The 23,794-nt window shown below is 33.2% G+C and overlaps 2 protein-coding genes across 2 annotated transcripts; both read left to right on the top strand.

The window, feature by feature from the left end:
• Positions 1 to 13,828: 13,828 nt before the first annotated feature.
• LOC109816667 (tubulin beta chain) lies at positions 13,829 to 21,943 on the top strand. Its single transcript, XM_083061398.1, is given in 7 exon segments — positions 13,829 to 13,837; positions 19,970 to 20,124; positions 20,126 to 20,367; positions 20,448 to 21,041; positions 21,172 to 21,236; positions 21,667 to 21,756; positions 21,847 to 21,943. Coding segments are annotated over 4 exon segments (591 nt in total). The 3' UTR covers positions 20,633 to 21,041; positions 21,172 to 21,236; positions 21,667 to 21,756; positions 21,847 to 21,943.
• A 529-nt stretch (positions 21,944 to 22,472) lies between these two features.
• On the top strand, positions 22,473 to 23,469 carry LOC145950915 (uncharacterized). Its single transcript, XM_083062835.1, has 3 exons — positions 22,473 to 22,615; positions 22,925 to 22,988; positions 23,098 to 23,469. Exons 1-3 carry the CDS (start codon positions 22,494 to 22,496, stop codon positions 23,452 to 23,454), a joined length of 543 nt encoding a protein of 180 aa, XP_082918961.1. The 5' UTR covers positions 22,473 to 22,493; the 3' UTR covers positions 23,455 to 23,469.
• Positions 23,470 to 23,794: the final 325 nt, after the last annotated feature.

The following is a 23,794-nucleotide window of genomic DNA, read 5'->3' as shown; positions in this document are numbered from 1 at the left end:
ATTATTAACTGAATGTCATAGATATTGTGATGTGTGTGAAGAATTATGTGAAATTTGTGATCTATGATGTTGATAACTTAATGATAGGTACCTAGCATGTGAGGATGATATTGCATGGATTGTTATTGACATGTGATGATGTTATATAATGGAGATGCATTAATTATGAGTTACGTGGGATGCATGAGTTGCATGAGACTTATGAGTTGCATGTGGTGCTTGAGAAGCCAGACGTGGCTATATTGCATTGGACCCTGGGCCCAGAGAGGGGTTGAGACAGGGGGGACCATGACGGGAGGCATTCCATGCGTGGGCTGTTGGGTGTTTAACTGCGCAGCTCACTGGCCACAGAGGGTTTAACGGTGGGTGGATTGCCTTTGCACGGGCCGCTGGGTGTTTAACCGTGCAACATACCGGCCCTGGGAGGGTGTGAGAACGGTATGCCCGCATTGACAACAACTAAGGGAATTGACGAGGTACGCCCATTGTGCGGAGTGCCAAGTTGAGACTCTTAGGAGAGGAGATGTGTATGAGCATATAGTGAGCATGTGTATGAAAGCTTGTATGATTGAAAAAAAAAATGATGTTTGGTAATTATATGAGATGTATTTGTTGTTTATATTTAATGATGATATTTTGGTGCACGGTGTGGGGTGGGAATTGGGTAGCTCTATGTTCATATATGATGTTATCTATCTCTGACCGTCCTGTTTTTATGTGGTTTTCTTTTAGGTGAAGATGAAGGCACTCATAGTGTTGAGTTCTAAAGGGAAAGGGTTCTGCTCTGATAGGATGTGACATTGGGGCATGAATTTAGGATGCTTTAGTTATGAATTGTTATTTGTCGTTTAAGGAGACTTATTTTTAAGAGTTTTATATTCACCTTATATTTGTAAATTCTGGATTCCTTTCATTTTCTTTAGAGACCTTGATAATTTTCTTTTAAGAGTAAAACTTTATTATTATTATTATTATTATTATTTCTATTTATTTCAAGACTTGTGAACCTATGAGTTTTTATTAAAATATGTGGACCCTTCTTGATGTTATATTTATTGAATTATTCTTATTGTTGTTACTTATTTATTATGGGGTAGAAGGGTGTCACACCAGTAAAACATCACATGGCATATTGCCGCTAGCAATACACGAAGAGTAGTCCAGGAGTACATGCCGGGTCACACCCTCTGCGCACTCTCACTAGAAGGATATACTACCAGAGTCTCGTCGGGATAGCTAAGCCGCGCAAGATACATCCCATGCACACAATGGGCGAGACTGAGACTTCCAAACCGAGCTATCCCCAAGGGCTAATCCCCAAAGCTTTTACACTAGGGGGCCTTCTCTGGCGGTGTATTCCATATCGTACCCTTAAAACATTTATGCAAATGATGCATGTCAAACAAGACTCTATGCATTAACACATATCACATTTTCATGTCTCATTCCCATATCAGATTATCATGTCTCAACATATCTCATCATCACATCTCCTCATTATATTTCATCATCACATCTCATCATTACATTTCATCATCACATTCGCATTATCATATCATATTCACAATTTTCACAGAGCACTTTTATTCATATCAGAACTCATCTATTTGCAAAAGTAAACATATATTCATACATCTCATACAACAATGAATACAACAGAATAACCAGAAGCTAAAACAGAAACTATTAGAAATATGTCTGTTTCTCATAGGGTTCCCACAGGAACCCACAGAGCACTCTAATTCATATCAAAACTTGTTTATTTAATAAGTTAGACACATATTTACGCTCAGCAAATATCAAGAAACACAACAGAAAACTCAGAAGGTAAAATAGAAAACATTTATATTTTGCCTGCTGCTCATAGGGTTCTCTCAAGAACCCACAGAGCGTTCCAATTTATGCAATAAACATTTAAAATAAGACAGTTCACGTATATAATTATTATCACAATTAATTTACTCATACAAGCGTCAATGCACTCCCTTAGGGTTTCCCGTAGGAACCCATAGAAATACCAAATTCCACAATCAGTCTAAAAAAGTTTTTATTCATACACGCATAATAATTAAGTAATTGGAACATACAAGACAAATATGACATACAACAAACACAGGATTGGGGGCCAATCCCACTACCCAGCATACAATCCCACACCCAGAGCGAGGTTTCTCACTCCCCCCCTTACCTCGATAAGCAGAGCCGAATCTTGTTGGTCACCCCCTCTAGGTTCCCCTTCGTCTTCAGAGAGAAAGGAGGAAAAAGATAAGAAAATGAAAAAATGAGTTTTAGAGAGTGCAAAACGCTTTATTTATAGGCATCAGGCCGCGGCCAGAACGACCCGTTCCGAATCCGAAACGGCCCGTTCTGGGCACATAGAATATGTACAAAAGCCTATCCCAGAACGGCCCGTTCCAAAACTAGAACAGCCCGTTCTGGGGTTTTCAGAATGGTCCGTTCTGAGTTAATAACATGTTCTTAAAAACGACATCCGGAACGGCTCGTTCCCAAAGTAGAACGGCCCGTTCTGGGTTAAAATTTTACCCACACATGCTAGGTTGGGAACGGCCCGTTCCCAAAGTGGAACGACCCGTTCCAGAACTATGAAAATCCAAGTTTGCTAATTAATAAATAAATAAATAACATATATATATATATATATATATATATATATATATCAAAATAAAACATCAATACAATTTAAAACATGATTTTCTTTAAATAATAATTATAACAAAATATCATAATTAATAATATTATACAAAATAATTTTCATAAATAATTATTATTAAAAACCTTTAAAAATTGAATCAAACACATTTAATTAATCAAAATAATTATAAGGAAATAATTTTTATAAATACAAAAATAAATAATAATTATTCGTAGTATTAGTAAAAAAAATTGGGGTGTTACAGGTACCAATTAAGGGCGTTGTAGGGGTGCTTAATACCTTCCCTGCACGTAATCGACCCTCGAACCCAATTCTGGTTATCAAAGCCATTATTGGACTTTTAAAAAACCTTTTCTTTTTCCAATGTTTTGAGTAAAACATTGGTGGCGACTCCATGAACTCATTTTTCAAAACCATTAATTAAGGATTAGTCTGGTGTCCGGGCATTCCTTAATTGATGAGACTTTTAAAAGGATGTCTAAACCATAGGTCGCGAGATCAGAAATTTTCGGGTTGCGACAGATGGCGACTCCACTAGGGACATTTAAAGAGGGTCAGGCCCATTTAATTGATGAAGTTAATAAAATAAAAATAATAATTTAAATATTTTTCCCCTTTACTTTGTTTGCTTTATTTGTTTCGCTTTAATATTTGTTTGCCTGTTTAAATTCAGCATTTGTTTGAAATAAAAATTGTACACAATCCTTTGCACACAACAGTTTCCCCTACACCCGGGGGCATGAGGGTAATAAATATAGGGAGTGGTTGACGTACGACCGGCCCAAGTTTGGCCTTGGAGCCTGCGAGCCTTGTCGGAAATCACACTCAAGGTGATAACCGGTTACTCTAGCCTGAAATACTGCGACAGACCTTAGAGTTTGCCAGGTGACGGCGACAGTGATACTGGGTCCCTATAATGGGGGAACCTTGGGGGCCTTAAGACCAGTGAGATTAGAACTATCCTATACAATGCACTGTACTTGCAGGGACCACAGACCAAGAATTTAAACGTGATTGTTCGCGGGTGTACATTTGTTTGAGCATATGTGTGTTGCATTTGTTTATGTTTATTTATTTCAAATGGATAAGAATTACAAACAAATAAATATTAATAAAAAAATATGATAAAATTTTAACTCCCTTCTATTTACCCAAACTTCAAAGCATCATATAGGATAGTTTATTTCAAAAAAAAAGAAGATAAATATATAGCAAAAATCATGCATCATTTCCCTTTAGTAAAAAAAATAAAATTTAGGCAGAAAACAAATATCATGCATCTTTTAGTTTAGCATATACATTCATTAGAACATGGAAGACACATAGTATGTAAAGATTTTTTAGAAAGGAGAACATTCTAAAGTACAAGAATCGTGTGCACATACTAAGGAGGCCTACTAGACTTTGGACTCTCGTCATCCTTTCAACAGAAGGCAAAGTCTACATCTTCTCAGACTTCTTCCGATTTAGAAAGATGTCATTCCTCAACTCAAATAGGAGATTATTTGAAATTTCGAAAAGGAGGCACGCAAAAAAGGAAATTGAAGCAAATAAAAAAAAGAGAACAAGAATTTGCTTCAAAAGAACATAGTTTGGAAAGCTAAAGAAAACTCCGCTGATGAACGAGAAATCATGAGCCTAGGGAGTTAAAAAAAATTAATGATAAGCTCCCTTACACTTCCAATTCGTTATCAAGTCACTCCAAATTGCATTTTTCTTCTCTCATCAACCTCGTCAATAAAGATGAAAATTTTGGCAATCACCAAAATAGTGGTGAACCCGAAGATCCTATTGACAGTTACTTCTGATGGGAATAGCAAGAAGAGAATTTGAGAAGAAACGAAGACTAATTACAAATCAACGCACGAGCAAGCATGTCTATAGGGACATCATTTAAGCATTAGCTTCTGTAGCCTGTTACAACATCGTCAAAGTGCACTAAAAGATTTGTACAAAGAATGTTCTCTAAACAAACAAATCAATGAGAATGATATTTGTTGAATTTCTCAATCACCTTTGCATTCTATTTTGCACTTCATATAGATAATATGTCTTCCTTGTAAATAATAAATAAGAATAAAAAGGGAAACCTAACCTGTGCGTGTTAATCAAATAACGAGATCACTGGTAATCAAGTGCAAACTCAATACATCAAATTGAAAGCACTTAAAAAACCAGTGATTGTGCAAGAAGACTGGGGCATAACACGCCCAAATTGACGATTCAAACACCAAGAGTTCCTCATGCGAAAATGAAAACTGTTGGGATAGGAGGAATGATCAAGAATGAATGAATCCTTGCTTCTAGGGAATTACAACAAAACTCAATTAAGAATAAAGGCATTGTATAAAAAAAAACCCGCTAGGATGAAAACCCGTAAAGGGCGTCCTAGGCAAAAATTAGGGTAAAGAAAAAAGAATCAAAATCCTGATAGGATACGTCCTATGCAAAAGTTAGGGATACATAAAAAAAGAAAAACAATGCCTGCTTGAGTTGAAAACCAAAAGGCGGTTTTTGAGTATTCCTTTTAGAAAGCAAGAATTCATAAAGGTTTCACTCCGAAGTCGAAACACTCACATTCAAGCAAGTGGGAATGTGTTCCTAACATAGTTCAACCAATCGTCAACCATGCCTCTCTAGGGGGCAACCTCAGTTAATCTCTCTGTGTACGAATCACGAACTCGGGGCATGCCCGGGCCTCCGAGCTTTGCTAAAAGGGCACGTGTAAATTGGAAATACTATTTTAAATGTCATAACATTCTTTCATTTCTCTTCTCCCTCTAAATATTTACTCTAGGCCTCATCCATTAACCCTTAATAAACAAGATGTATTTGCGACAAATATGTTACTCAATAATAGCATGGAAAGGATAACAAAGGAACAATCAGGAGTTCAAACATGACTAGGGTTTAATAAATATAAAGACATCCCATACCTCACGAACGTTGCAAAAATAAAGGCCCGGCAGGGAACCCACTAAGGGGGCTGCGCAAAAGTTGGGGCAAGATCCGCTAGGGGCTCACATTCGAAAAGGGCAACCTAGGCAAAAGTAAGGATCAAAAGAAAAATGTCTTCTAGGAAACACATCCAAAGTGACCTAGGCAAAAGTTAAGACATTAAAGCAACGACCTGAGTTGAAAATCGAAAGGCGGCTCAGGAGGGATCATTTAATCAGAGCACGACCCCAAGTCATCACTCCCCTTTCCAAAAAGGCTAAAACACAATGATAGTTTCTTTGTAGCAAATATGCTTTGTTTAATAACCCTAAACACCAAAGCCCACCTTGGCAAGCCATTCTTCTAAAAACCCCTTTTGGAAAAAGCATCCACTCTAACAACCCTTCTAAAAAATACAAACATCCATTCTTCTAAAAAATCCTTTTGGGAAAAAATATCCATTCTAACAACCCTTCTGAAAAAATACAAACATCCCTTCTGTCTTTTCTCTTGACCCTTATGGCATTAAAATGGTACCAAAAATATACACGGAGAATGCACAGTGAATACTCACAGAGGAAAGATCGAGATGTCCCCGAATAGAGTTGGGAGATGCTTGACTACGTATCTACTAGATAATCAAGGAGCCACTGAAGCTTGGGCTCAAAAGAACATATCCCGACAGTAATCAAGATTGGCAGGGATAGAAAGAAATCGTCAACATTAACCTTAACACGTACAGGTTAATTTCCCGACATAAAAAAAAAGAATTGCATTTTTTAGGAACAAACACATGAGCATAAATTGCATGGCATGCATATGAGGTAGGGGCATATGGAAGGGCGTTACACAAAAAAAATAATAAATAATAAAATAATTCTTGCCTTGCATTTGCATTGCATCCGTGCATCCATGCATTCTACTTGCTATGGGTCAGAAGGAGTCATCAGGACAAAGCACTTGTAAAAGCTCAAAGGCCAAGCATGAGTAAAAGCGGTGACAAACAACAACCCCAAGTGATTCTATGTGTCCACTAAGCAAAGACATATCAACAGTGGAATTGAATGGAATCGACCAAGCAAGCAAGTCTATAAGCATGAAGAGGCCATCACGCCTTACTCCTCAACCAAATGAAGGATGATCTAAGAGAATGCCAAGACCAGGAATGACTTCCTAACCAGAGCCAGGAGTGGCTTCCAAAGTAATACTCATCAATAAAGATTCAACAAATAACATCATGGGATTAGATCCCTCCACCAATGATGACAATAAAAAAAAGTAAAAACAACATGAGAAAAAGGCAAGCTTCACAAATGTTGAAAAAGCCGAAGCATTTAAGAAAAAATACCAGAAAAAGGTAAGCTTCAAATATGAAAAAGCCGAAGCTAAACAAAAAAAATCAAATTAAAAAAAAAAAAAAAACCTACCACAAGCAAACGCCTGGAGAGGCATCACAATACTCACATGGCAGGGGAAACACCAGAATCCCTATCACCCATCTATCGCCCATCAACACAGGCGCACATCAAGTACATCTTGCCCATCCTCCTTGGGGCGTTTTCCATCACAAGTCAACAACAAGAGTATCGTCGAGTACCTCAAATTGAAAAGGAATCATCATCAAGTATCCACCCAAGATTTCAAAGGTCCTCCTTCAAAGGATATCAACAACCATCCAAGTTGTGAACCGCCATCGAGCCGCTCAAATCAATGAATGACAATGAGGGTACCGCCGAGTTCCTCGAAATCAAAATCGGGATTGCCGCCGAGCTCCCATCGTAGGTCGGTTGAAGCCTTAAAATCAGCCAAGCTTGATCAAGAGCCGCCATCGAGCCGCTCAAATCAATGAATGACAACAAAGGTACCGCCGAGTTCCTTGAAGTCGAAATTGGGATGCCGCCGAGCTCCCACCATAGGTCGGTTGAAGCCTTAAAATCAACCAAGCTTGATTAACAACCGCCATCGAGCCGCTCAAATCAATGAATGACAACGAGGGTACCGCCGAGTTCCTCGAAGTCGAAACCGGGATGCCGCCGAGCTCCCACCGTAGGTCGGTTGAAGCCTTAAAATCAGCCCAACTTGGTTGAGAGCCGCCGTCGATCCTCTCAAATCATTGAACGACAACGAGGGTACCGCCGAGTTCCTTTAAGTCGAGACCGGGATGCCGCCGAGCTCCCACCATAGGTCGGTTGAAGCCTTAAAATCAGCCAAGCTTGATCGAGAGCCGCCGTCGAGCCTCTCAAATTAGTGAACGACAACGAGGGTACCACCAAGTTCCTTGAAGTCAAAATCGGGACCGACGTCGAGCTCCCACCATAGGTCCGCTGAAGCCTTAAAAATCAGCACAACTTGATCGAGAGCCGCTGTCGAGCCTCTCAAATCAGTGAATGACAATGAAGGTACCGCCAAGTTCTTCAAAGTCAAAATTGGGATTGCCGTCGAGCTCCCACCTGCGGGCCGGCTGAAGCCCTAAATATCAGTCCAGCTTGGAGAGGCTGAGCTCAGAATATACTCCCTCTTTAACAAGCTACAAATAAAGAAACACACTACCATGAGACAAGAAGAAGCAGTAGGAAGCATATACATCAAGACCAGAAGCCTAGATATTTCGATTTACCATTCTTATCACCCAACAGAGCATATAAACCAACACTCAATTGCTCTTAGTGACAAGGATACAGGTAAACACCATCTACCCGAAGGAAATGATGTAGGGGGCATCTACACTATTGAAGTAAAGGACAAGATTCGGACACAGAAAGCGACATGGGGCATTCACATGGATCTTGAAGCCTAGATGTTTTAGTTTACCATCCTTGACACCCAACAGAGCATACAATCCAACACTTAGTTGCTCCAAGGGGCAAGGATATAGGGAACACCGTCTACCCGAAGGAAACAACGTGAAAGTATCTATTGTCAAAACAAGAGTGAAGATCCGAATTTTTACCTCACTATCACAAGAGAAATAATGGAGCTTCTACTCGAAAACTGAAGATCAGGTGTACAACTTGTCAACCTTGTTACCCAATAGAGTACGCAATCAATGCTCAACTGCTCTAAAGGGTGAAGATACGAGTAAATACACCTGTCCAAGGGAAGCAACGTAGAAGCATCAACACAGAGACGAGAAGAAGACCCGAACGAAATGTCTACGTCTTTACTTGCCTTTGGAAAAGCAACACAACTATTCCAAAGGACAAGTAAAGAGGGGCAGCTGTAGACACCCAATTTCGTCCGGGGGGCTTACAAACAAGGAAATGGACCTCTGTTTTTGAAGGGAAGGAGCTCCCGAAGCATGCAAGCTAAAGGATAGGACATCAGAGGGCCCAAAAGCCCAAATCAACTTTTTAGTGGCCCGGAACGGGCCGTTCCAGAATTAGAACGGGCCGTTTCCAAGTCCGGAATGGGTCGTTCTAGATTTGGAACGGGTCGTTCCAAGTTTTTAAAAAAGGGCAAAAAACCTAAATTGGAACGGGCCATTCCAAAATTGGAACGGACTGTTCCAAACCTAAAAAAGGTGTTAAAATCCTTAAATCGGAACGGGTCATTCCTAAATTGGAACGGGCCGTTCTGGTATATTAAAAGGGGCCCAAAATTTGTACCCAGAACGGGCCGTTCTCATTTCAGAACTGGCCTTTCTGGTTCCCCGGAACGGGCCGTTCCGATTTCAGAACGGGTCGTTCTGGGGTACAAAAATAAGGCTCAACGGCCAGATCCAGAACGGGCCGTTCTGATTTTGGAATGGCCCGTTTTGGACCCTTTATGAAGTCTATAAATAGACTGCTTGGGCTCATTTCTCAAGGATTCCAAAATTTCGTCCAGACTCCTTAGAGCACTAAATTTCTCTCTTTTTCTCTCTCTCCCTCCCTTTTGTATTTCTTGAGATTTTTGTGAGGCATTGTAGTGTGAAGGGTTGCTACAAAGCACCTAAAATCTTCCTGTTTTGAAGATTCAATTCAATAGAGCTCATTCAAGAGGTATTTCAGTTAATCTTTTTCTCCTTTTTTATTTATTTCTTCTCTATAATAAATATTGTTATAATAAAAATAATCATGTAGACATTTTAGGATTAATTGCAGAATTTAAATTTCAAGCATGTAAATAATTACTAATAAAAGGGGATTTAATATTTATATTATTATCATTTATAATGTTAACTTCATCATAGGGTATCAATTAAGGGCGTTGTAGGGGTGCTTAATACCTTCCCTGCACGTAATCGACCCCCGAACCCAATTCTGGTTATCAAGGCCATTATTGGACTTTTAAAAAACCTTTTCTTTTTCCAATGTTTTGAGTAAAACATTGGTGGCGACTCCATGAACTCATTTTTCAAGACCATTAATTAAGGATTAGTTTGGTGTCCAGACATTCCTTAATTGATGAGACTTTTAAAAGGATGTCTAAACCATAGGTCGCGAGATCGGAAATTTTCGGGTTGTGACAATATTGTTATAGTTGTTTGATATGTTAAGAATATTAGTGCTGATCTACACTTAAATTTTCTAATTTTAGAATTGAGTTGCATGCCTCAAATTTTGTAAACTTGAAATTGGAAGATTCAATCATGCTGTAAGGAAATGCCTCACTTGTTTTGTGTTGTTTAAGATTATGTTTAGATTAGGCGTTTCAAATATCTTCTGAGACAACTTTAGTATAAGATGTGGTTATTCTTTTTGTTAACATTTTTATATTTCACCAAAATTCACATTTCTGTTGACCTACATTTGTAAACAATTTATAAGCTTGGAAACATAATAGTTATTAACTCAAATTTTGTATGTATTTTTTGTAACTTGATAGTCACTCTGTCCAAGATTTGATGACTTCTTTTCTAAAGCATAATGTAATAAATTTAAAATTATATGATTTATCTTTCTTTGCTTGTCTAAAATCATATATGAGGATTCCATTCATAACTAACCTATGCTGGGAATATATCTTGGATTCATTTTTCTACTGTTAATTCAAAGAAAACTTATCAATGCTGGATGAAAAACATCGTGATGTCATGCTTATACCATTTTAAAATTATTAAGAGTGAACAATGATAATAATACAAATATGCAATAATTGGAAGTCAAAACTCTAAAGGAATATGAGAGAACCAATAGCTTAATAGGAAATTGATTTCAACAAAATTACCACACAAACCTGTGAATCAAGTAAGTAAACAACGCAAACATTTTTCTATTTCAAATGTTCCACAAAATTCTTAAATTTGATTGATCACAATTGGTCAAGTTAGTGCAACCACCAAATTTTATAAACAATTTTGAGAAACTCTTCAACATTATAGAAACTGGTCATATTTACTTGATATTTTGAAATTCTTTTAATAAATGTGATTCCTTGGACCTTATTCTCTCTAGATTGAAAAGTTTCATTTTATGTAAAAATTACCATTGTTCTTATAATGATTCATTGGACACAGGTTCATTGAAGGTAAAACTTGGTTGAAAGACACACCTAAAAATTACTCATGGAGCAGCTAAAGGGCTTGCTTATCTCCATCATGACTGCAACCCACACTACAAGAATGCACGAAAATAGCGTTGGCCACACAGCGTCGGATGTGGAGCAGCCGCATATAGCGTCAGCTAAGCCAACGGTAGACAGACAATAAAAAAAAATAATGTAATTTTTTTTTATTATTTTATAATAATTTGATTTGCGTCGGTTAAAGCAGACGCTAAATAATAAATTTTATTTTAATATATATTATAATAGATGTTAGTGTCGGTTTAGCCAACTCTATATATTTTTAAAAATTTATAATTATGTATTTTTTTTATTATTTCGTAATTATTTTGTTTGCGTCGGCCAAAATAGACGCTAAATAATAATTTTATTTTAATATATTTTATATTTATGGACGAAACCCATTTGTCACTTAGTTTATTTTATAAAAAAAATATATTAAATATTAGTGTCCGCTTAGCTGACACAAAGAGTTGAAAATTATTAAATATTAAATAGTAGTGTCTGCTTAGCTGACACAAAGAATTAAAAATTATTAAACAAATTAATTATAATAATAAAACCTGAAAAGGGTCGAAATAAACTCGTAAAACCTTTTGCACATTAAACAGAACCCGCGCCTGAGTGTCTAACGCCCCCTTCTTCATCTACCCTAACTCATCAATTTTTCCTTTCCCGGAAGAAAAGCATGAACCGTGAGCCCTAGTATGGCTCATACCTCTTCTGTATTCACTCTTAATGAGTCGTAGGTTGTAAAATTTTCCCTTCCCAAAAGCAGAATATGAACCCTAAGTCTTAATGTGGCTGACGCCCCCTTCCTAGCAACACTCACGACCTTCGCCACTCTTCCCAGCAACACTCACCTCTTGGCTTGGTCTTGATTGAGGCTTGGGCTCTTCTCCTCGGACAAAATCGTACTACTTTCCAAAACCTTAAGTTCAATAACAAAGGTATTTTTCACTTTTCTCTCTAACCTTACCTTAGAAAAAATGTTCTTTTTGTTGAGTTAATGTTTTGTATTTTTGTTTTAATATGTGTTGGATTTTAAATTTTGTACGTTTGGCAGACTAGGGGTTGAGATTAAGGGATAATATTGTATACGGGATCAACATTGTATATTGAGGAAGTGGCCATGTGTTAAGTGTAAAGTATGAACTAGGAATTCTTACTGAATTCGAAGAACAGAGAAAGTGAACTTTGAATTTTGTTCGCTATTCTACTCTCTTGTCTTTACATAATAGGGATGCAAATGCTAGATTAATTGACACACAGAAATTTCACGTATTAATTTCCATCATATTTGATAGTTATATAATGTTTTCTTTATCTGATTTTAGACCTAGAGCTGCCCTGGAGTTGTTATTTGTATTTTGGTCACTTGGTTCAAGACTGGTGCCTACTGTTTTTAGTTTGTTAAATCTGAAGTTCTCTGGTTTTTTCCTATGTATGCATCTCTTGTCTTGATGTTTGCTAGCTTAATAAGGATACTGACTTTTAATTAAATGTATAAAGTAGAGTACATTGTTTTTTTTTCTTTTTGTCCGTTTAAAGAGTACATATGATGGAAACAAAATGTATAATTTTGAATTCTTTCATTTCATATTCACTCAATTTTCTTTATTTAGTGTGCTTATTTTTTATTCCTTTAACTTAATTTCACCCAATTGTGGTCAAATGTCTATAATGACTAGGTCATTAAGTCAAATGAAAATAAATTAAAGTCTTACTTAGACTTGGAAGTGAGCCCGAAGATATCAATGTTTTATATCGAAAAGTTAGCAAGGTTAGCACCAAAAAGAAAGTTGAGCCAAAATAATAAGAGAAAAAGGTGTCAACTTTCAAATGAGCTTCTTGATAAAATATGGTTCGTTTAAATTTTTCTCTGAAACTTTCATGAAATTGGTAGAGTAATAATGATTCTGCTCTATCCAAAAAAAAAAATCAATAATATATTGTATGTAGTGATCTAAGAAAATTGATCAGTTTATTTCATGATTTGTCAGCTTCTCTCGATCTAAAAATGACATGGAACAGGAAACACCTTAAAACTCTTCTTCTCATTTAGAGTCATCTTTCGTCTCAGACTTTTGAGGTGTACCTTTTTCCATATATTCTTGTTCAATAATATCTTTGAGGATAAACAGCCTCTGAATTACCACAGGGTCAGTCATCTGCTTGGCTTCTCTCAAATCTGTTTCTTTCTTGTTCAGATGATATGCATCGAGCATGATCTTAATCCACTTGTGCAACTCCTTTGGGGTGCTGCTTAATCACATAAAATTTAAACAAGTATATCAGACCAATCACTAAAGAAAAGATATTTTTTTAATGAACAATAGGAAATTCTCTCACGTGTACAGAGCATTAGGGTCCTTGGCTTCGAGTTCATCACCAGGAGAGAAAGTTGTTGCCAATGTAGAGAAACGTTCCTCGGGATCTATGATGTTTAACAAATGCTTGAGTAGCTTTATTTCTTTTGGCCTAACACTCCTTAGGCTGCTCTTCGTGGCCTTGTATAATTGGTACATTATATCTTTCATCTGCACAATATAAACAAGGTTGTTGAGAACACATAATGCAGTCTAATCATCTCTTCTAAGCTTGAGCAGTCAAAATTTAGGTTCTATGTGATTACAAATCGATTTTAAATTAATACTTTAGCTGTCTGTTCTGGTATCAACATTACATCATGAAAACCTTTCAATTTCCATCAATGCAACAACACTCATAGTCATGGACAATGTATGAATAGAATTATAATTATAATTGAGAGATAATGCAGAACCAAAAGCTAGCATTTGATCCTTGTCTTTTTTGGTTTAGGACTACAATTATCTTTTATGAGAGTAAGTGATTTGAATCTCTATCTGACTCTTCAATATAACATCAGCCAACATTCTACTTGGTTTTAAGTTTTATAAATCCTTATTAGAATTAGTTGAAAACAATTAGAAGCATTGTTGGTCTATTTTCAAAGAGGGTTTAATAACAGTAACAAAACCGCATCGTATTTCAAATTCATACATTAGATTAGAAACATGAAGTTAGATTGGTTATCATCCTATATCTTATACCTATTATTTTTTTCAATGTACCATGATTTAGATCCATATGGTTTTAATAGATATAAAGGGATTAAGTAAATTTTGAAGCTTTTGGAGAGACTTTATAATTATAAACACAATAATGATTAGAAAGCCACGTACACATACGGACAATTTTTGCCCAAAAACTGCTAAGTGTTAAAAATGAATGGTCATAATTATAAACGGAACATGTTAGATTTAAAATTCATCTCTCAATCATTAAGATCTCATGTTTGAATTTCATTACTTGCACAGAAAATAACATGATAGTATGCATGTAGCCTAAGGTTTATGTTAGCTGTCAAATTTTTTAATCAATCATACTATAAACCTGAAAAAATGTTAAGTGTTTTAACATCCATTGGAAACACTAACAAGAATTGTGCATGTGCTTATGCAGAGGGAAAGGTTCAAGGGCACTCTTGAAAAAGCTCAAACAACATGTGCTCATGCATAAGGAAGTTCAAGAGCACTCTTGAAAAGGCTCAAACAAGAGGTGCTTATACATGATGCAAGCTATTATTTTTATCCAATTGGAGTGTATAGGTGATTTTAATTTTAGTTTTGATTAGCTTTTTTGTTGTTATACATGTGAGTCTAAAAGACTCACTAAAGTGTTGTGATTGAACTCTATATATTTTGAGTTGTACAAATTATGAACAATATGTGTTTTGTGTAAACTCTACCTATATGTAAATGTTTGGCTACATGGCTTTGTTAGATATCTAGCATGTAAAAATCTTTATAATTTGAGAAGACTTAACAATTTTAAAATACTAACTCTATTAGATATCTATTCATTTTGATTGAGAAGGTTGTTTGGTGCATGAATTACTTCTTTTGTGCCTATGTTAGAGATATTTTTGAGAAGGCTGAGCATTTTTGGTTGCACTACTAGAAAAATTAATATTTGTGACGAATTTTGTGACGGAAAAAATAGCGTCGCTAATAGTGACGCATTTTGTGAGGGAATTTTAAGTTTTGTGACGGATTAGCATTTATTGAATTTTGTGACGGATTTTGTGACGGAATATATTTCGTCTCTAAAAATCCGTCACAAATTTCGTCACTAAATAAAAAATAAAAATTTTGTGACAGATTTTGTGACGGAAAAATTTTCGTCTCTAAAAATCCGTCACAAATTTCATCACTAAACAAAAAAAAAATGTTTGTGACGGATTTTGTGACGGAATAAACTTCGTCTCTAAAAAATCCGTCACAAATTTCGTCACTAAATAAAAAAATTTTAGTGACAGATTTTTCCCTCTCAAAATTCCGTCACAAATAGGTTAAAATATTTTGTGAAAAAATTTGTGACGAATTATTCCCTCTCAAAATATTAAATTTTATTTATGAAACTTTTATATTTAAGAATTATGCATAATTAAAGAAAATATGTTAAATATTTTTAAAAAATAATAATAAAAATAAAAATATTTTATTTCATTAAAAGACTGAAAAAATTATGAAATTTATTTAATTAAATAAAAAATTGTCAATTTTGAGCATAAGAAATTAAGACATTCATTAAAAATATTTTAAAAAAAAACTTGTGAAATTAAAAAAAAAAAAAAGAGTATTAATTTAATTTTGGCTTAATTACATTTTTTTTCCCTCAAGTATTGTAATTGTGCAATTTTGATCCCTAAGGTTTTAATTGGATAATTTTAGTCCCTAAATAATTGTAATTGTGCAATTTTAGTTCTTTAATTTTTAATTGAACAATTTTAGTCCCTCAAATATCATAATTGTACAATTTGAATGTCTCCCATTAAAAATTTAATAATTTTAAAATTTTAATATATATATATATATATAATAATTTAAAATTATATAATTATTTGCTTATTTAAGTTAGCATATACTATAATTTTTTATTAATGTAACAAATGATATATATTTAATATTACTAAATAAATAAAATGTATATATTATTAATAATTTAATATTGCTAATAAATTAATATCAATAATATTTTTAGTATATTTATAGATAAACTCATAATTTGATAAATATAACTTAGTATATGTTAATATAATTTTACAAAAATATAAATATACTAGATAAGATATGTATATTTATAATTAATATACTTATAATTTAGTAAAAGTATATTAATATATAATAAGTTATATTTATCAAATTATGAGTTTATCTATAAATACACTAATAATATTATTGATATTAATTCATCAATAATATTATAAAAATAATAATATATAAATTTTATTTATTTAGTAATAATAAACAATTATACTAATAAAAAATTCGGGATGTTACAATTTGATATATTAATGAAAATTATAATACACGTTGATTTGAATAGACAAATAATATAATTTTAAAATATTGTATATATATATATATATATGTATGTATGTATATATAGTAAAATTATGAAATTTTTAATGAGAGTATAATATAGTATTAATGAAAATTATAATACATATGTATGTATGTATATATATATATATGTATGTATGAATAGACAAATAATATAGTATTAATGAAAATTATAATACACGTTGTTTTTTAGTTTAGTTGTTTATTGAAAAATGTCTTTCTAATGTCATAATTTTATAATTTTAAAGTGTAAATTTTTAGTTAAAAAATTAAAAGTTTCTTATTTTATGTTAATAAAATAATATCTTTTAATTTCTTTATTTTTATGTTTAAAAACAAACTATAAATTAATGTAATTTAGATTTAAAAGTGACAAGGATAATTTACAAGTTTTTAATTATTTTTTTTAACTTTAATTGCTTCTAAATGAAGGAAAAAAGTAAGAAAACAAGATATCTTGAAACCCTTCATTGAGTCATATCTAACAAATTATGAGAAACAATCCCACACTCTAGTGAATAAATTTTTATCAATACCATAGTACTTGACTCAACCATGGGTTTGACAGTAACACATGGTCGTTATGAATTCGATTAACAAGAACATGGAGAGGTTGGGAACCTTATATCGAAGATTTAATTCGAATGAAAATAGAAAGTACTACTACTGTGATGAATTGGAATGCATATTCGATAAACCCTAAACACTTTGATTTTGAAATGCAAGAATTGCTTTGCTCCATCCTCTTTCAACCGTCAATAATTTATCTGTTTTAAATTATGTCTTATTTTTATTATAAAAACCAACAAAACTGTAAAATTGGATAACCAACAAAACTACTACATGGAGGTTATTTTTTAATAAAGTGGAGACCAAAACCTTTGTATTTCTTTTATCTTTAGTTAAGTTATAAATAAGTTTAAATTGATTTTTTTTAAAAATGAGTAAACATGATTTAGATTATAAAAAATGACTAAACGTAATAATTTATTGTAGATTTTATTTATAATTTTTTTTTGGAAAAAACTCAAATGAAATCAAATTTCTAAATAAAATATTCAAAATAACATAAATTTAGTTATTTGAATTTTTTAATTAAAAAACCATAAGAATTATATAAATTTCAAAATTCAAAATTAGGCTAATTTTAAAATTGAATTTATAATAAAATATGATTATATATTTAAATTTTTAAAAATGAATTTAGAAATTATTGAAACGATAATTTATATTTATGTTATTTTATATAAAAAAAATGAATTTGATAAATAGAAATATCTTAAATTTAGATTTTTAATAAGTTGAATATGTAATAACTCAAAATTGCTGGTGGCCGGAACGGGCCGTTTCAAAAGTGAAACGGGCCGTTCCGGAATAAGAAAAATGCCCAAAATTGGAGAAATAGAACGGCCCGTTCTCACAACCAGCAGAACGGGCCGTTCTGCTTCTCCAATATAGGGCATTTTTGTTATTCCGGAACGGCCCGTTTCACTTTTAAAACGGCCCGTTCCGTCTACTGTTACGAAATAAATTTAAATTCAGTATAAAAATAATAAAAAAATGATTATAAAAACTAAAATTAAATAACTTAGTTAAAAAATGACTATAATTAATAATTTAATGTAAAATTTGGTTAAATTTTTTTGAAAATAAATAATAAAATAAATCCTCCCTTTCGTCTTCTTCACTTTTTAGAAATGTGTTGACAAGATAATGGATAATATATTTATTTTTAGATAAAACTTAAATGCAATATTAAATGCTAGAGGGAACCGGCCAAGTTAACTATATATAGAGTATCATACAAAGAAGGAGAGTGACACTTAAGTATTCTTAATTAAGATTTATATTAAAGTTTATATTAATATTTTATTGTTGAATTTATTGTATTACCCTTTATCAAATTTTTCTGGTATTAAGTGCATTTATATATTTAGAGTTTTATAAATGTTACACTCAAAATGTGAGGAAATGTATTAAAAATTTTATATTGAATAATGATATAACTAAAATAAAGTATATATAAATAATAAAAATTCGTACATTACAAATCACTTATATATATATATATATATATATATATATATATATATGATTAAGAAATAACTTATTTAAGATATATTATATAATAAGTTTTTATATAATAAGATCTTAATTATAATTAACATTAAACATTCAATGAATTCGAATAATGATATGTTTTAAGAAATAACTTCTTTAAGATCTTATATAATAATTTTTAGAGATTTAATGAATTGAGTAAAATTTATATTAAAGATAATATATAATTAAGATTTGTAAGTTATTGATTATAATACTTTTTAGTTACCGTATTTACCAAAAAATTATTTTTAATTAAAATATATTTTAGAATTTTAGTTAATTCATTATCATTCACTCACTTGATTAAAAAGTGATAAAATATAATTAATTTTTAATTAATTTAATAAAATATATATCTAAAATCTGTAACAATTTCTTAAATACAAATATTTAATTAATTAATTTTAATATATACTAAATTTAATATTAAAAAATTTATAAATATTTTATTTATAATTTTTATTATCTTTTGATTTAATATTGGATTTCTTTTGATTATGAAAGATATTTACCTGGATTTGAGTTATGATTGTTATAATCTTTTGATTTAATATTGGATTTTATTTATTATAAAACATAATAAATAAAATCTAAAATCTAGAGCAATTTCTTTGATACAAATATGTAATTAATTTTAATATATAATAAATTTAATATCAGAATATTTATTATAATTTTAGTTATGATTTATATAATATTTTGATTTAATATTAAATTTCTTTTGATTATAATATTTTAATATATTTTATTTAAAATATCAGTTAACATATTTTATTATATTTTCATTTTTATTTATTATAAAATAATTAGAATATTTAATTTAGAATTATGAAAAAAATAACTATTATAAGATTTAATTTATTTAATTTCATTATTTATTATAATACTTTTTGGATAATATTTTGTAGATATGTGGTTGATTTTGAGAATGATCATGTTTTGATATGTATTAAAGTGCTCTATAGGTTCCTACGGGAAACCTATTTATGAGAAAGAGACAAAATAAGAGTGTTTTGATCATGTTTACGGAAACCTGTTTAATGATAACGAGAAAAAAACATATTTTTATCATGTAAATTAAAAAATACTCGTAGTAATATATTTGAAAATAAATTTGTTAATTTTTTTAAAAAGTTAAATTTATTAATATCATTAATATATAATAGACTTTTATTAGGGTTCAGGCTTCTTGCTTCATTCGTTCCTACTGGTCTTCTTCGTTCCTTCATTCGTGCTTGGGGTTTCTACTGGTCTTCTTAGTTCAGGTTAGCAAAGAGACAGCTCTCCGTTCGGGTATGCAGAGAGGTTCGCGAATATTGAAGAATCTCCATCACTGCAATAGCACATAGACCCATATGCTTACCCGCGTTGCAGCCCCTTCTCCTTCTCCGTGAACAACATTAGGTGCGGGAACCAGATCGGCGCCAAGTTCTGGGAGATGATATGCAACGAGCACAGCATCGACCACACCGGCAGGTACAGCGACGACTCCGACCTCTAACTCGACTAGCGGCGGAAGGTACGTCCCACGCGCCGTCCTCATGGATCTGGAGCCTGGCACCATGGACTCCGTCAGATCCGGCCCCTGCGGCCAGATCTTCCGCCCCGACAACTTCGTCTTCGGCCAGTCCGGCGCCGGCAAAAACTAGGCCAAGGGCCACTACACCGAAGGCGCTGAACTCATCGACTCCGTCCTCGATGTCGTCCGCAAAGAAGCCGAGAATTGCGATTGCTTGCAAGGTACTGATTCATGATCCATTCATTCGCTCCTTCTTCATTCAGTTGTTAATCGGTGATTGTTATTGTTGTTGTTGATGTAGGGTTTCAGGTGTGTCATTCGCTTGGGGGAGGGACTGGCTCCAGCATGGGGACGCTGCTGATCTCCAAGATTCGACTAAAATTTTACATAATCATAGGTAAAATATACAAGAAATGTACAAGAAATGGCGAGGATCTGAATTCGAGAAAGCTCCTGTTCATTGCCCGTGCTTTGTTTTCTTGTTAGCATGGATAGCTAGCTCTTTGTTCCCTGCAGTCGTGTTGCTTTGTTTAACACTTGGCTCAAGTTATTTTCCCTTTTGTTCTTACAGGGGTATTCTGATCATCATTCACGGGCTTAATGAACACAGGTAATCTTGCTTGGTCTACTTTTTTTGTGAAACTGCATTCTTTCTGGGCTTAATAGTTGTTTTTCATTGTGGGACTAGTGTAGTCTGCTTTTTGTTTTCCAAGTTTGATTTTTCAGGTCATTGTCAAAACATTAAAATCTTTTTCCTTTTGTTATTTCTAATGTAAGATAATAGGATTTATCCCACAACTTCTGACTTGGTACTCATTTTTCAGTGGCAGATATGCGGAATTTGCAAGACAATTAACCTCATGCAACTTTGGTGTCTATGCGATGGACTGGATTGGTAATTTGAGATTTCTTTTTCCATTTACTCCCACTGTGATCCTCATTGGTACACAATACTTTTTAATCTAATGCATTCCTACCCTTATCATTTTGTGATGAATTTGGGGTGATTTGTCTGTTTGTTACAGGTCATGGTGGTAGTGATGGATTACATGGTTATGTTCCTTCTCTTGATCATGTGGTTGCAGACACAGTAAGTAATATATATACTTTCTTCAATTTGTATGAATATAGACTCGTTCGTGGCATATGTTTTTGTTGGTGATGGTAGTTCTTAGAATGGAAAAATGTTTTAGGCGTCGATAGTTTTCCTACCATTTCAAACATTGAGACGTAAGAAGTGAAATAAGCTATTGCGTAAAGTTCAAATGCATGTTAATCTTTAATTCTTAAGAGTATAAGGTAGTGAAGGTGTCTTAGTTAACTTGCTATTTTTTTTTCTTGCTAGTTATATTTATTTTGACGTTGTCTCAATAGTATAGTAAGTATGTATCCATCGTTCAAATATTTTGTGCTATTCTTTGCTTGTTTTCCTTGGGAGATATATTATATTATTGTATTTCAAATGTCAGTCAGTGATTTTTGCTGTGTAATTTACATACTGATTGTAATGCCATGGATAGGGTGCTTTCCTGGAAAAGATTAGATCAGATAATCCTGGGATTCCATGCTTTCTCTTTGGTCACTCCACTGGTGGGGCTGTGGTCTTGAAAGTAAGGGCTTAAATCTTATGTATTATACCTTTTGTGATTAAATTTGTCTTTGATGAATTTTGAAGTTTAATTTCTACAAATTCTGTGTAGGCGGCTTCTCATCCTCATATTGAAGTAATGGTGGAAGGAATTATACTAACCTCGCCAGCTTTACGTGTGAAGCCAACTCATCCAATTGTTGGTGTAAGTTTTGCAATTGTAGGTTGTGCATGATGTTTGAAATTAACGTGTTTCTGATTTGTTACTATAGTGCTAGCTATGATCACTTGGACTTATGTCAGAATATGAATATCTAATTTTATTTTATAAAAGATGTTCTGTCTTTACAACTCTTTTATATTCTTCATCGGATCTTCAATTGTGGAAAAATTTATGATCTTAAGGAAAAATGATTATTTTTGTTTTTATTTTATTCAGTTCCTATGCATATTCAGTTCCTATTTTATTCAGTTAATTATTTTAAATTTTAATGTATATTTGAAATGTGCTTTTATATTCTTCATTGGATCTTTTAAATTTGATTCAGTTCCTATGCATACTAGAATAAATTTGCATTCATATTTCAAATTTGAGAGTTAATACATGGTTATTTTAATATCATTTATGCTATTTATTCTCTTTTGAGAAATAGATGAATTATCTGATTTTGTTTGTTCATGCCAAATATATAGAGGGGAGAGAACTGGTGAAGATATTGCTTGCAGCTGGAGCTGATCCATCTGCTCAAGATTCACAGAATGGCAGAGACTGGCAGTGAGGATGACGGTCTTTTGGATCTGAGTGATGATGATTTTTTCCTTGCTGGGAGTTCTAGTGATGAAGCAGATGCAGATGATGAATGGACAGACAAAAGCACAAGGTCAGTGGGGATGTTTTAATCCTTTAGCAATTCTAACAATGAGAATTTCATATATACCCTGCGTGCATTAAGGTAAAGGAGAATTAGAATGTTAAAAGAAGAGTAGCGGAATCAACCCTCACTTGTGATGTTGGTATTAATGAAGTCGAAGCCACATTTATTTATGAAACTTCTGGCGTTTGTCCAGCATTATGCTAGGAAAATATTCCAAATGCATTTGTTTTTGGAAATTTGCATTAATGATTAAGATGCAGCAAACATATTTTATTTTGACGGAATTTGCTATATAAAATTTTCTATTGGTTGCAGGGAGCAGGCTTCCAGTGCTTCTGGTAAAGGCGTGTCTGGCATGTCCAGTGATGAAAAAAATCAGGTCTGACAGTAAGAGTAGCAACTGTGTTTTAATTCCCATTATTCTATGCTATGAAATATATAGTCACAAACTATTTTGCAAATTTTGAATATCTTCAACCTTTTTATAGAGGCTGATTTCTGCTAGAGCTTTGATGCCTCCACCTCGTCCTTCAAACATGAAGTTGTCAAGGTTTGGGTCATCTTCTGGTCAAAATTCATCTATGCAGAGATCTGAGGTTTCTACATCGAACAACACATCAAATAGCAAAAGCAGCTCAGACTTCAAAGTAAGGGGATCCTTAAGATCAGGGACAAGTCATGGTAGTAGTCTAAGTTCCAACTCTGATGCTCACAAACCTCGGAGGAAGAGAAGACCCAAGAAGAAAAAGAAGCAGGTTTATTACCTATGCTCTGTCTTGGATTTTATTAATTTTAAGAATTTTCCCCCTGTATTTGAATTTTTGTTAGGCTGGGAAAAAAGGTAATCAATTTTAAGAATTTTTTCCCCTGTATTTGAATTTTTGTATGATTTGATTTGGAATTTTCAACATGTTGCCTCTATTAATTGTATGTTTGGTAGATAGGTATAAGGTCATCAAGCAATCCAGCTTAGTAAAATTAGGTTGCTTCATGTGTATTGTTTGAAGGGTTTAGGGTTTAGGGTCTACGGATTTTCATCATTATCTACGGATTTTTTCCGTAGATAATGCTGATTTTTCTTGTAGTGTTTAGCCTAGAATAATAGGCTCTGGTAATCGATTACAAGACTTAGTAATCGATTACAACGGTTTATTTTCAAGTTGTAAAGTTTAAATTCAAATTTGG

This window comes from Cajanus cajan, chromosome 8, assembly GCF_000230855.2.
Source record: "Cajanus cajan strain Asha chromosome 8, NIPB_CcT2T_4, whole genome shotgun sequence".
NCBI lineage: Eukaryota > Viridiplantae > Streptophyta > Magnoliopsida > Fabales > Fabaceae > Cajanus > Cajanus cajan.
This window is presented reverse-complemented; position numbering and strand designations above follow the sequence as displayed.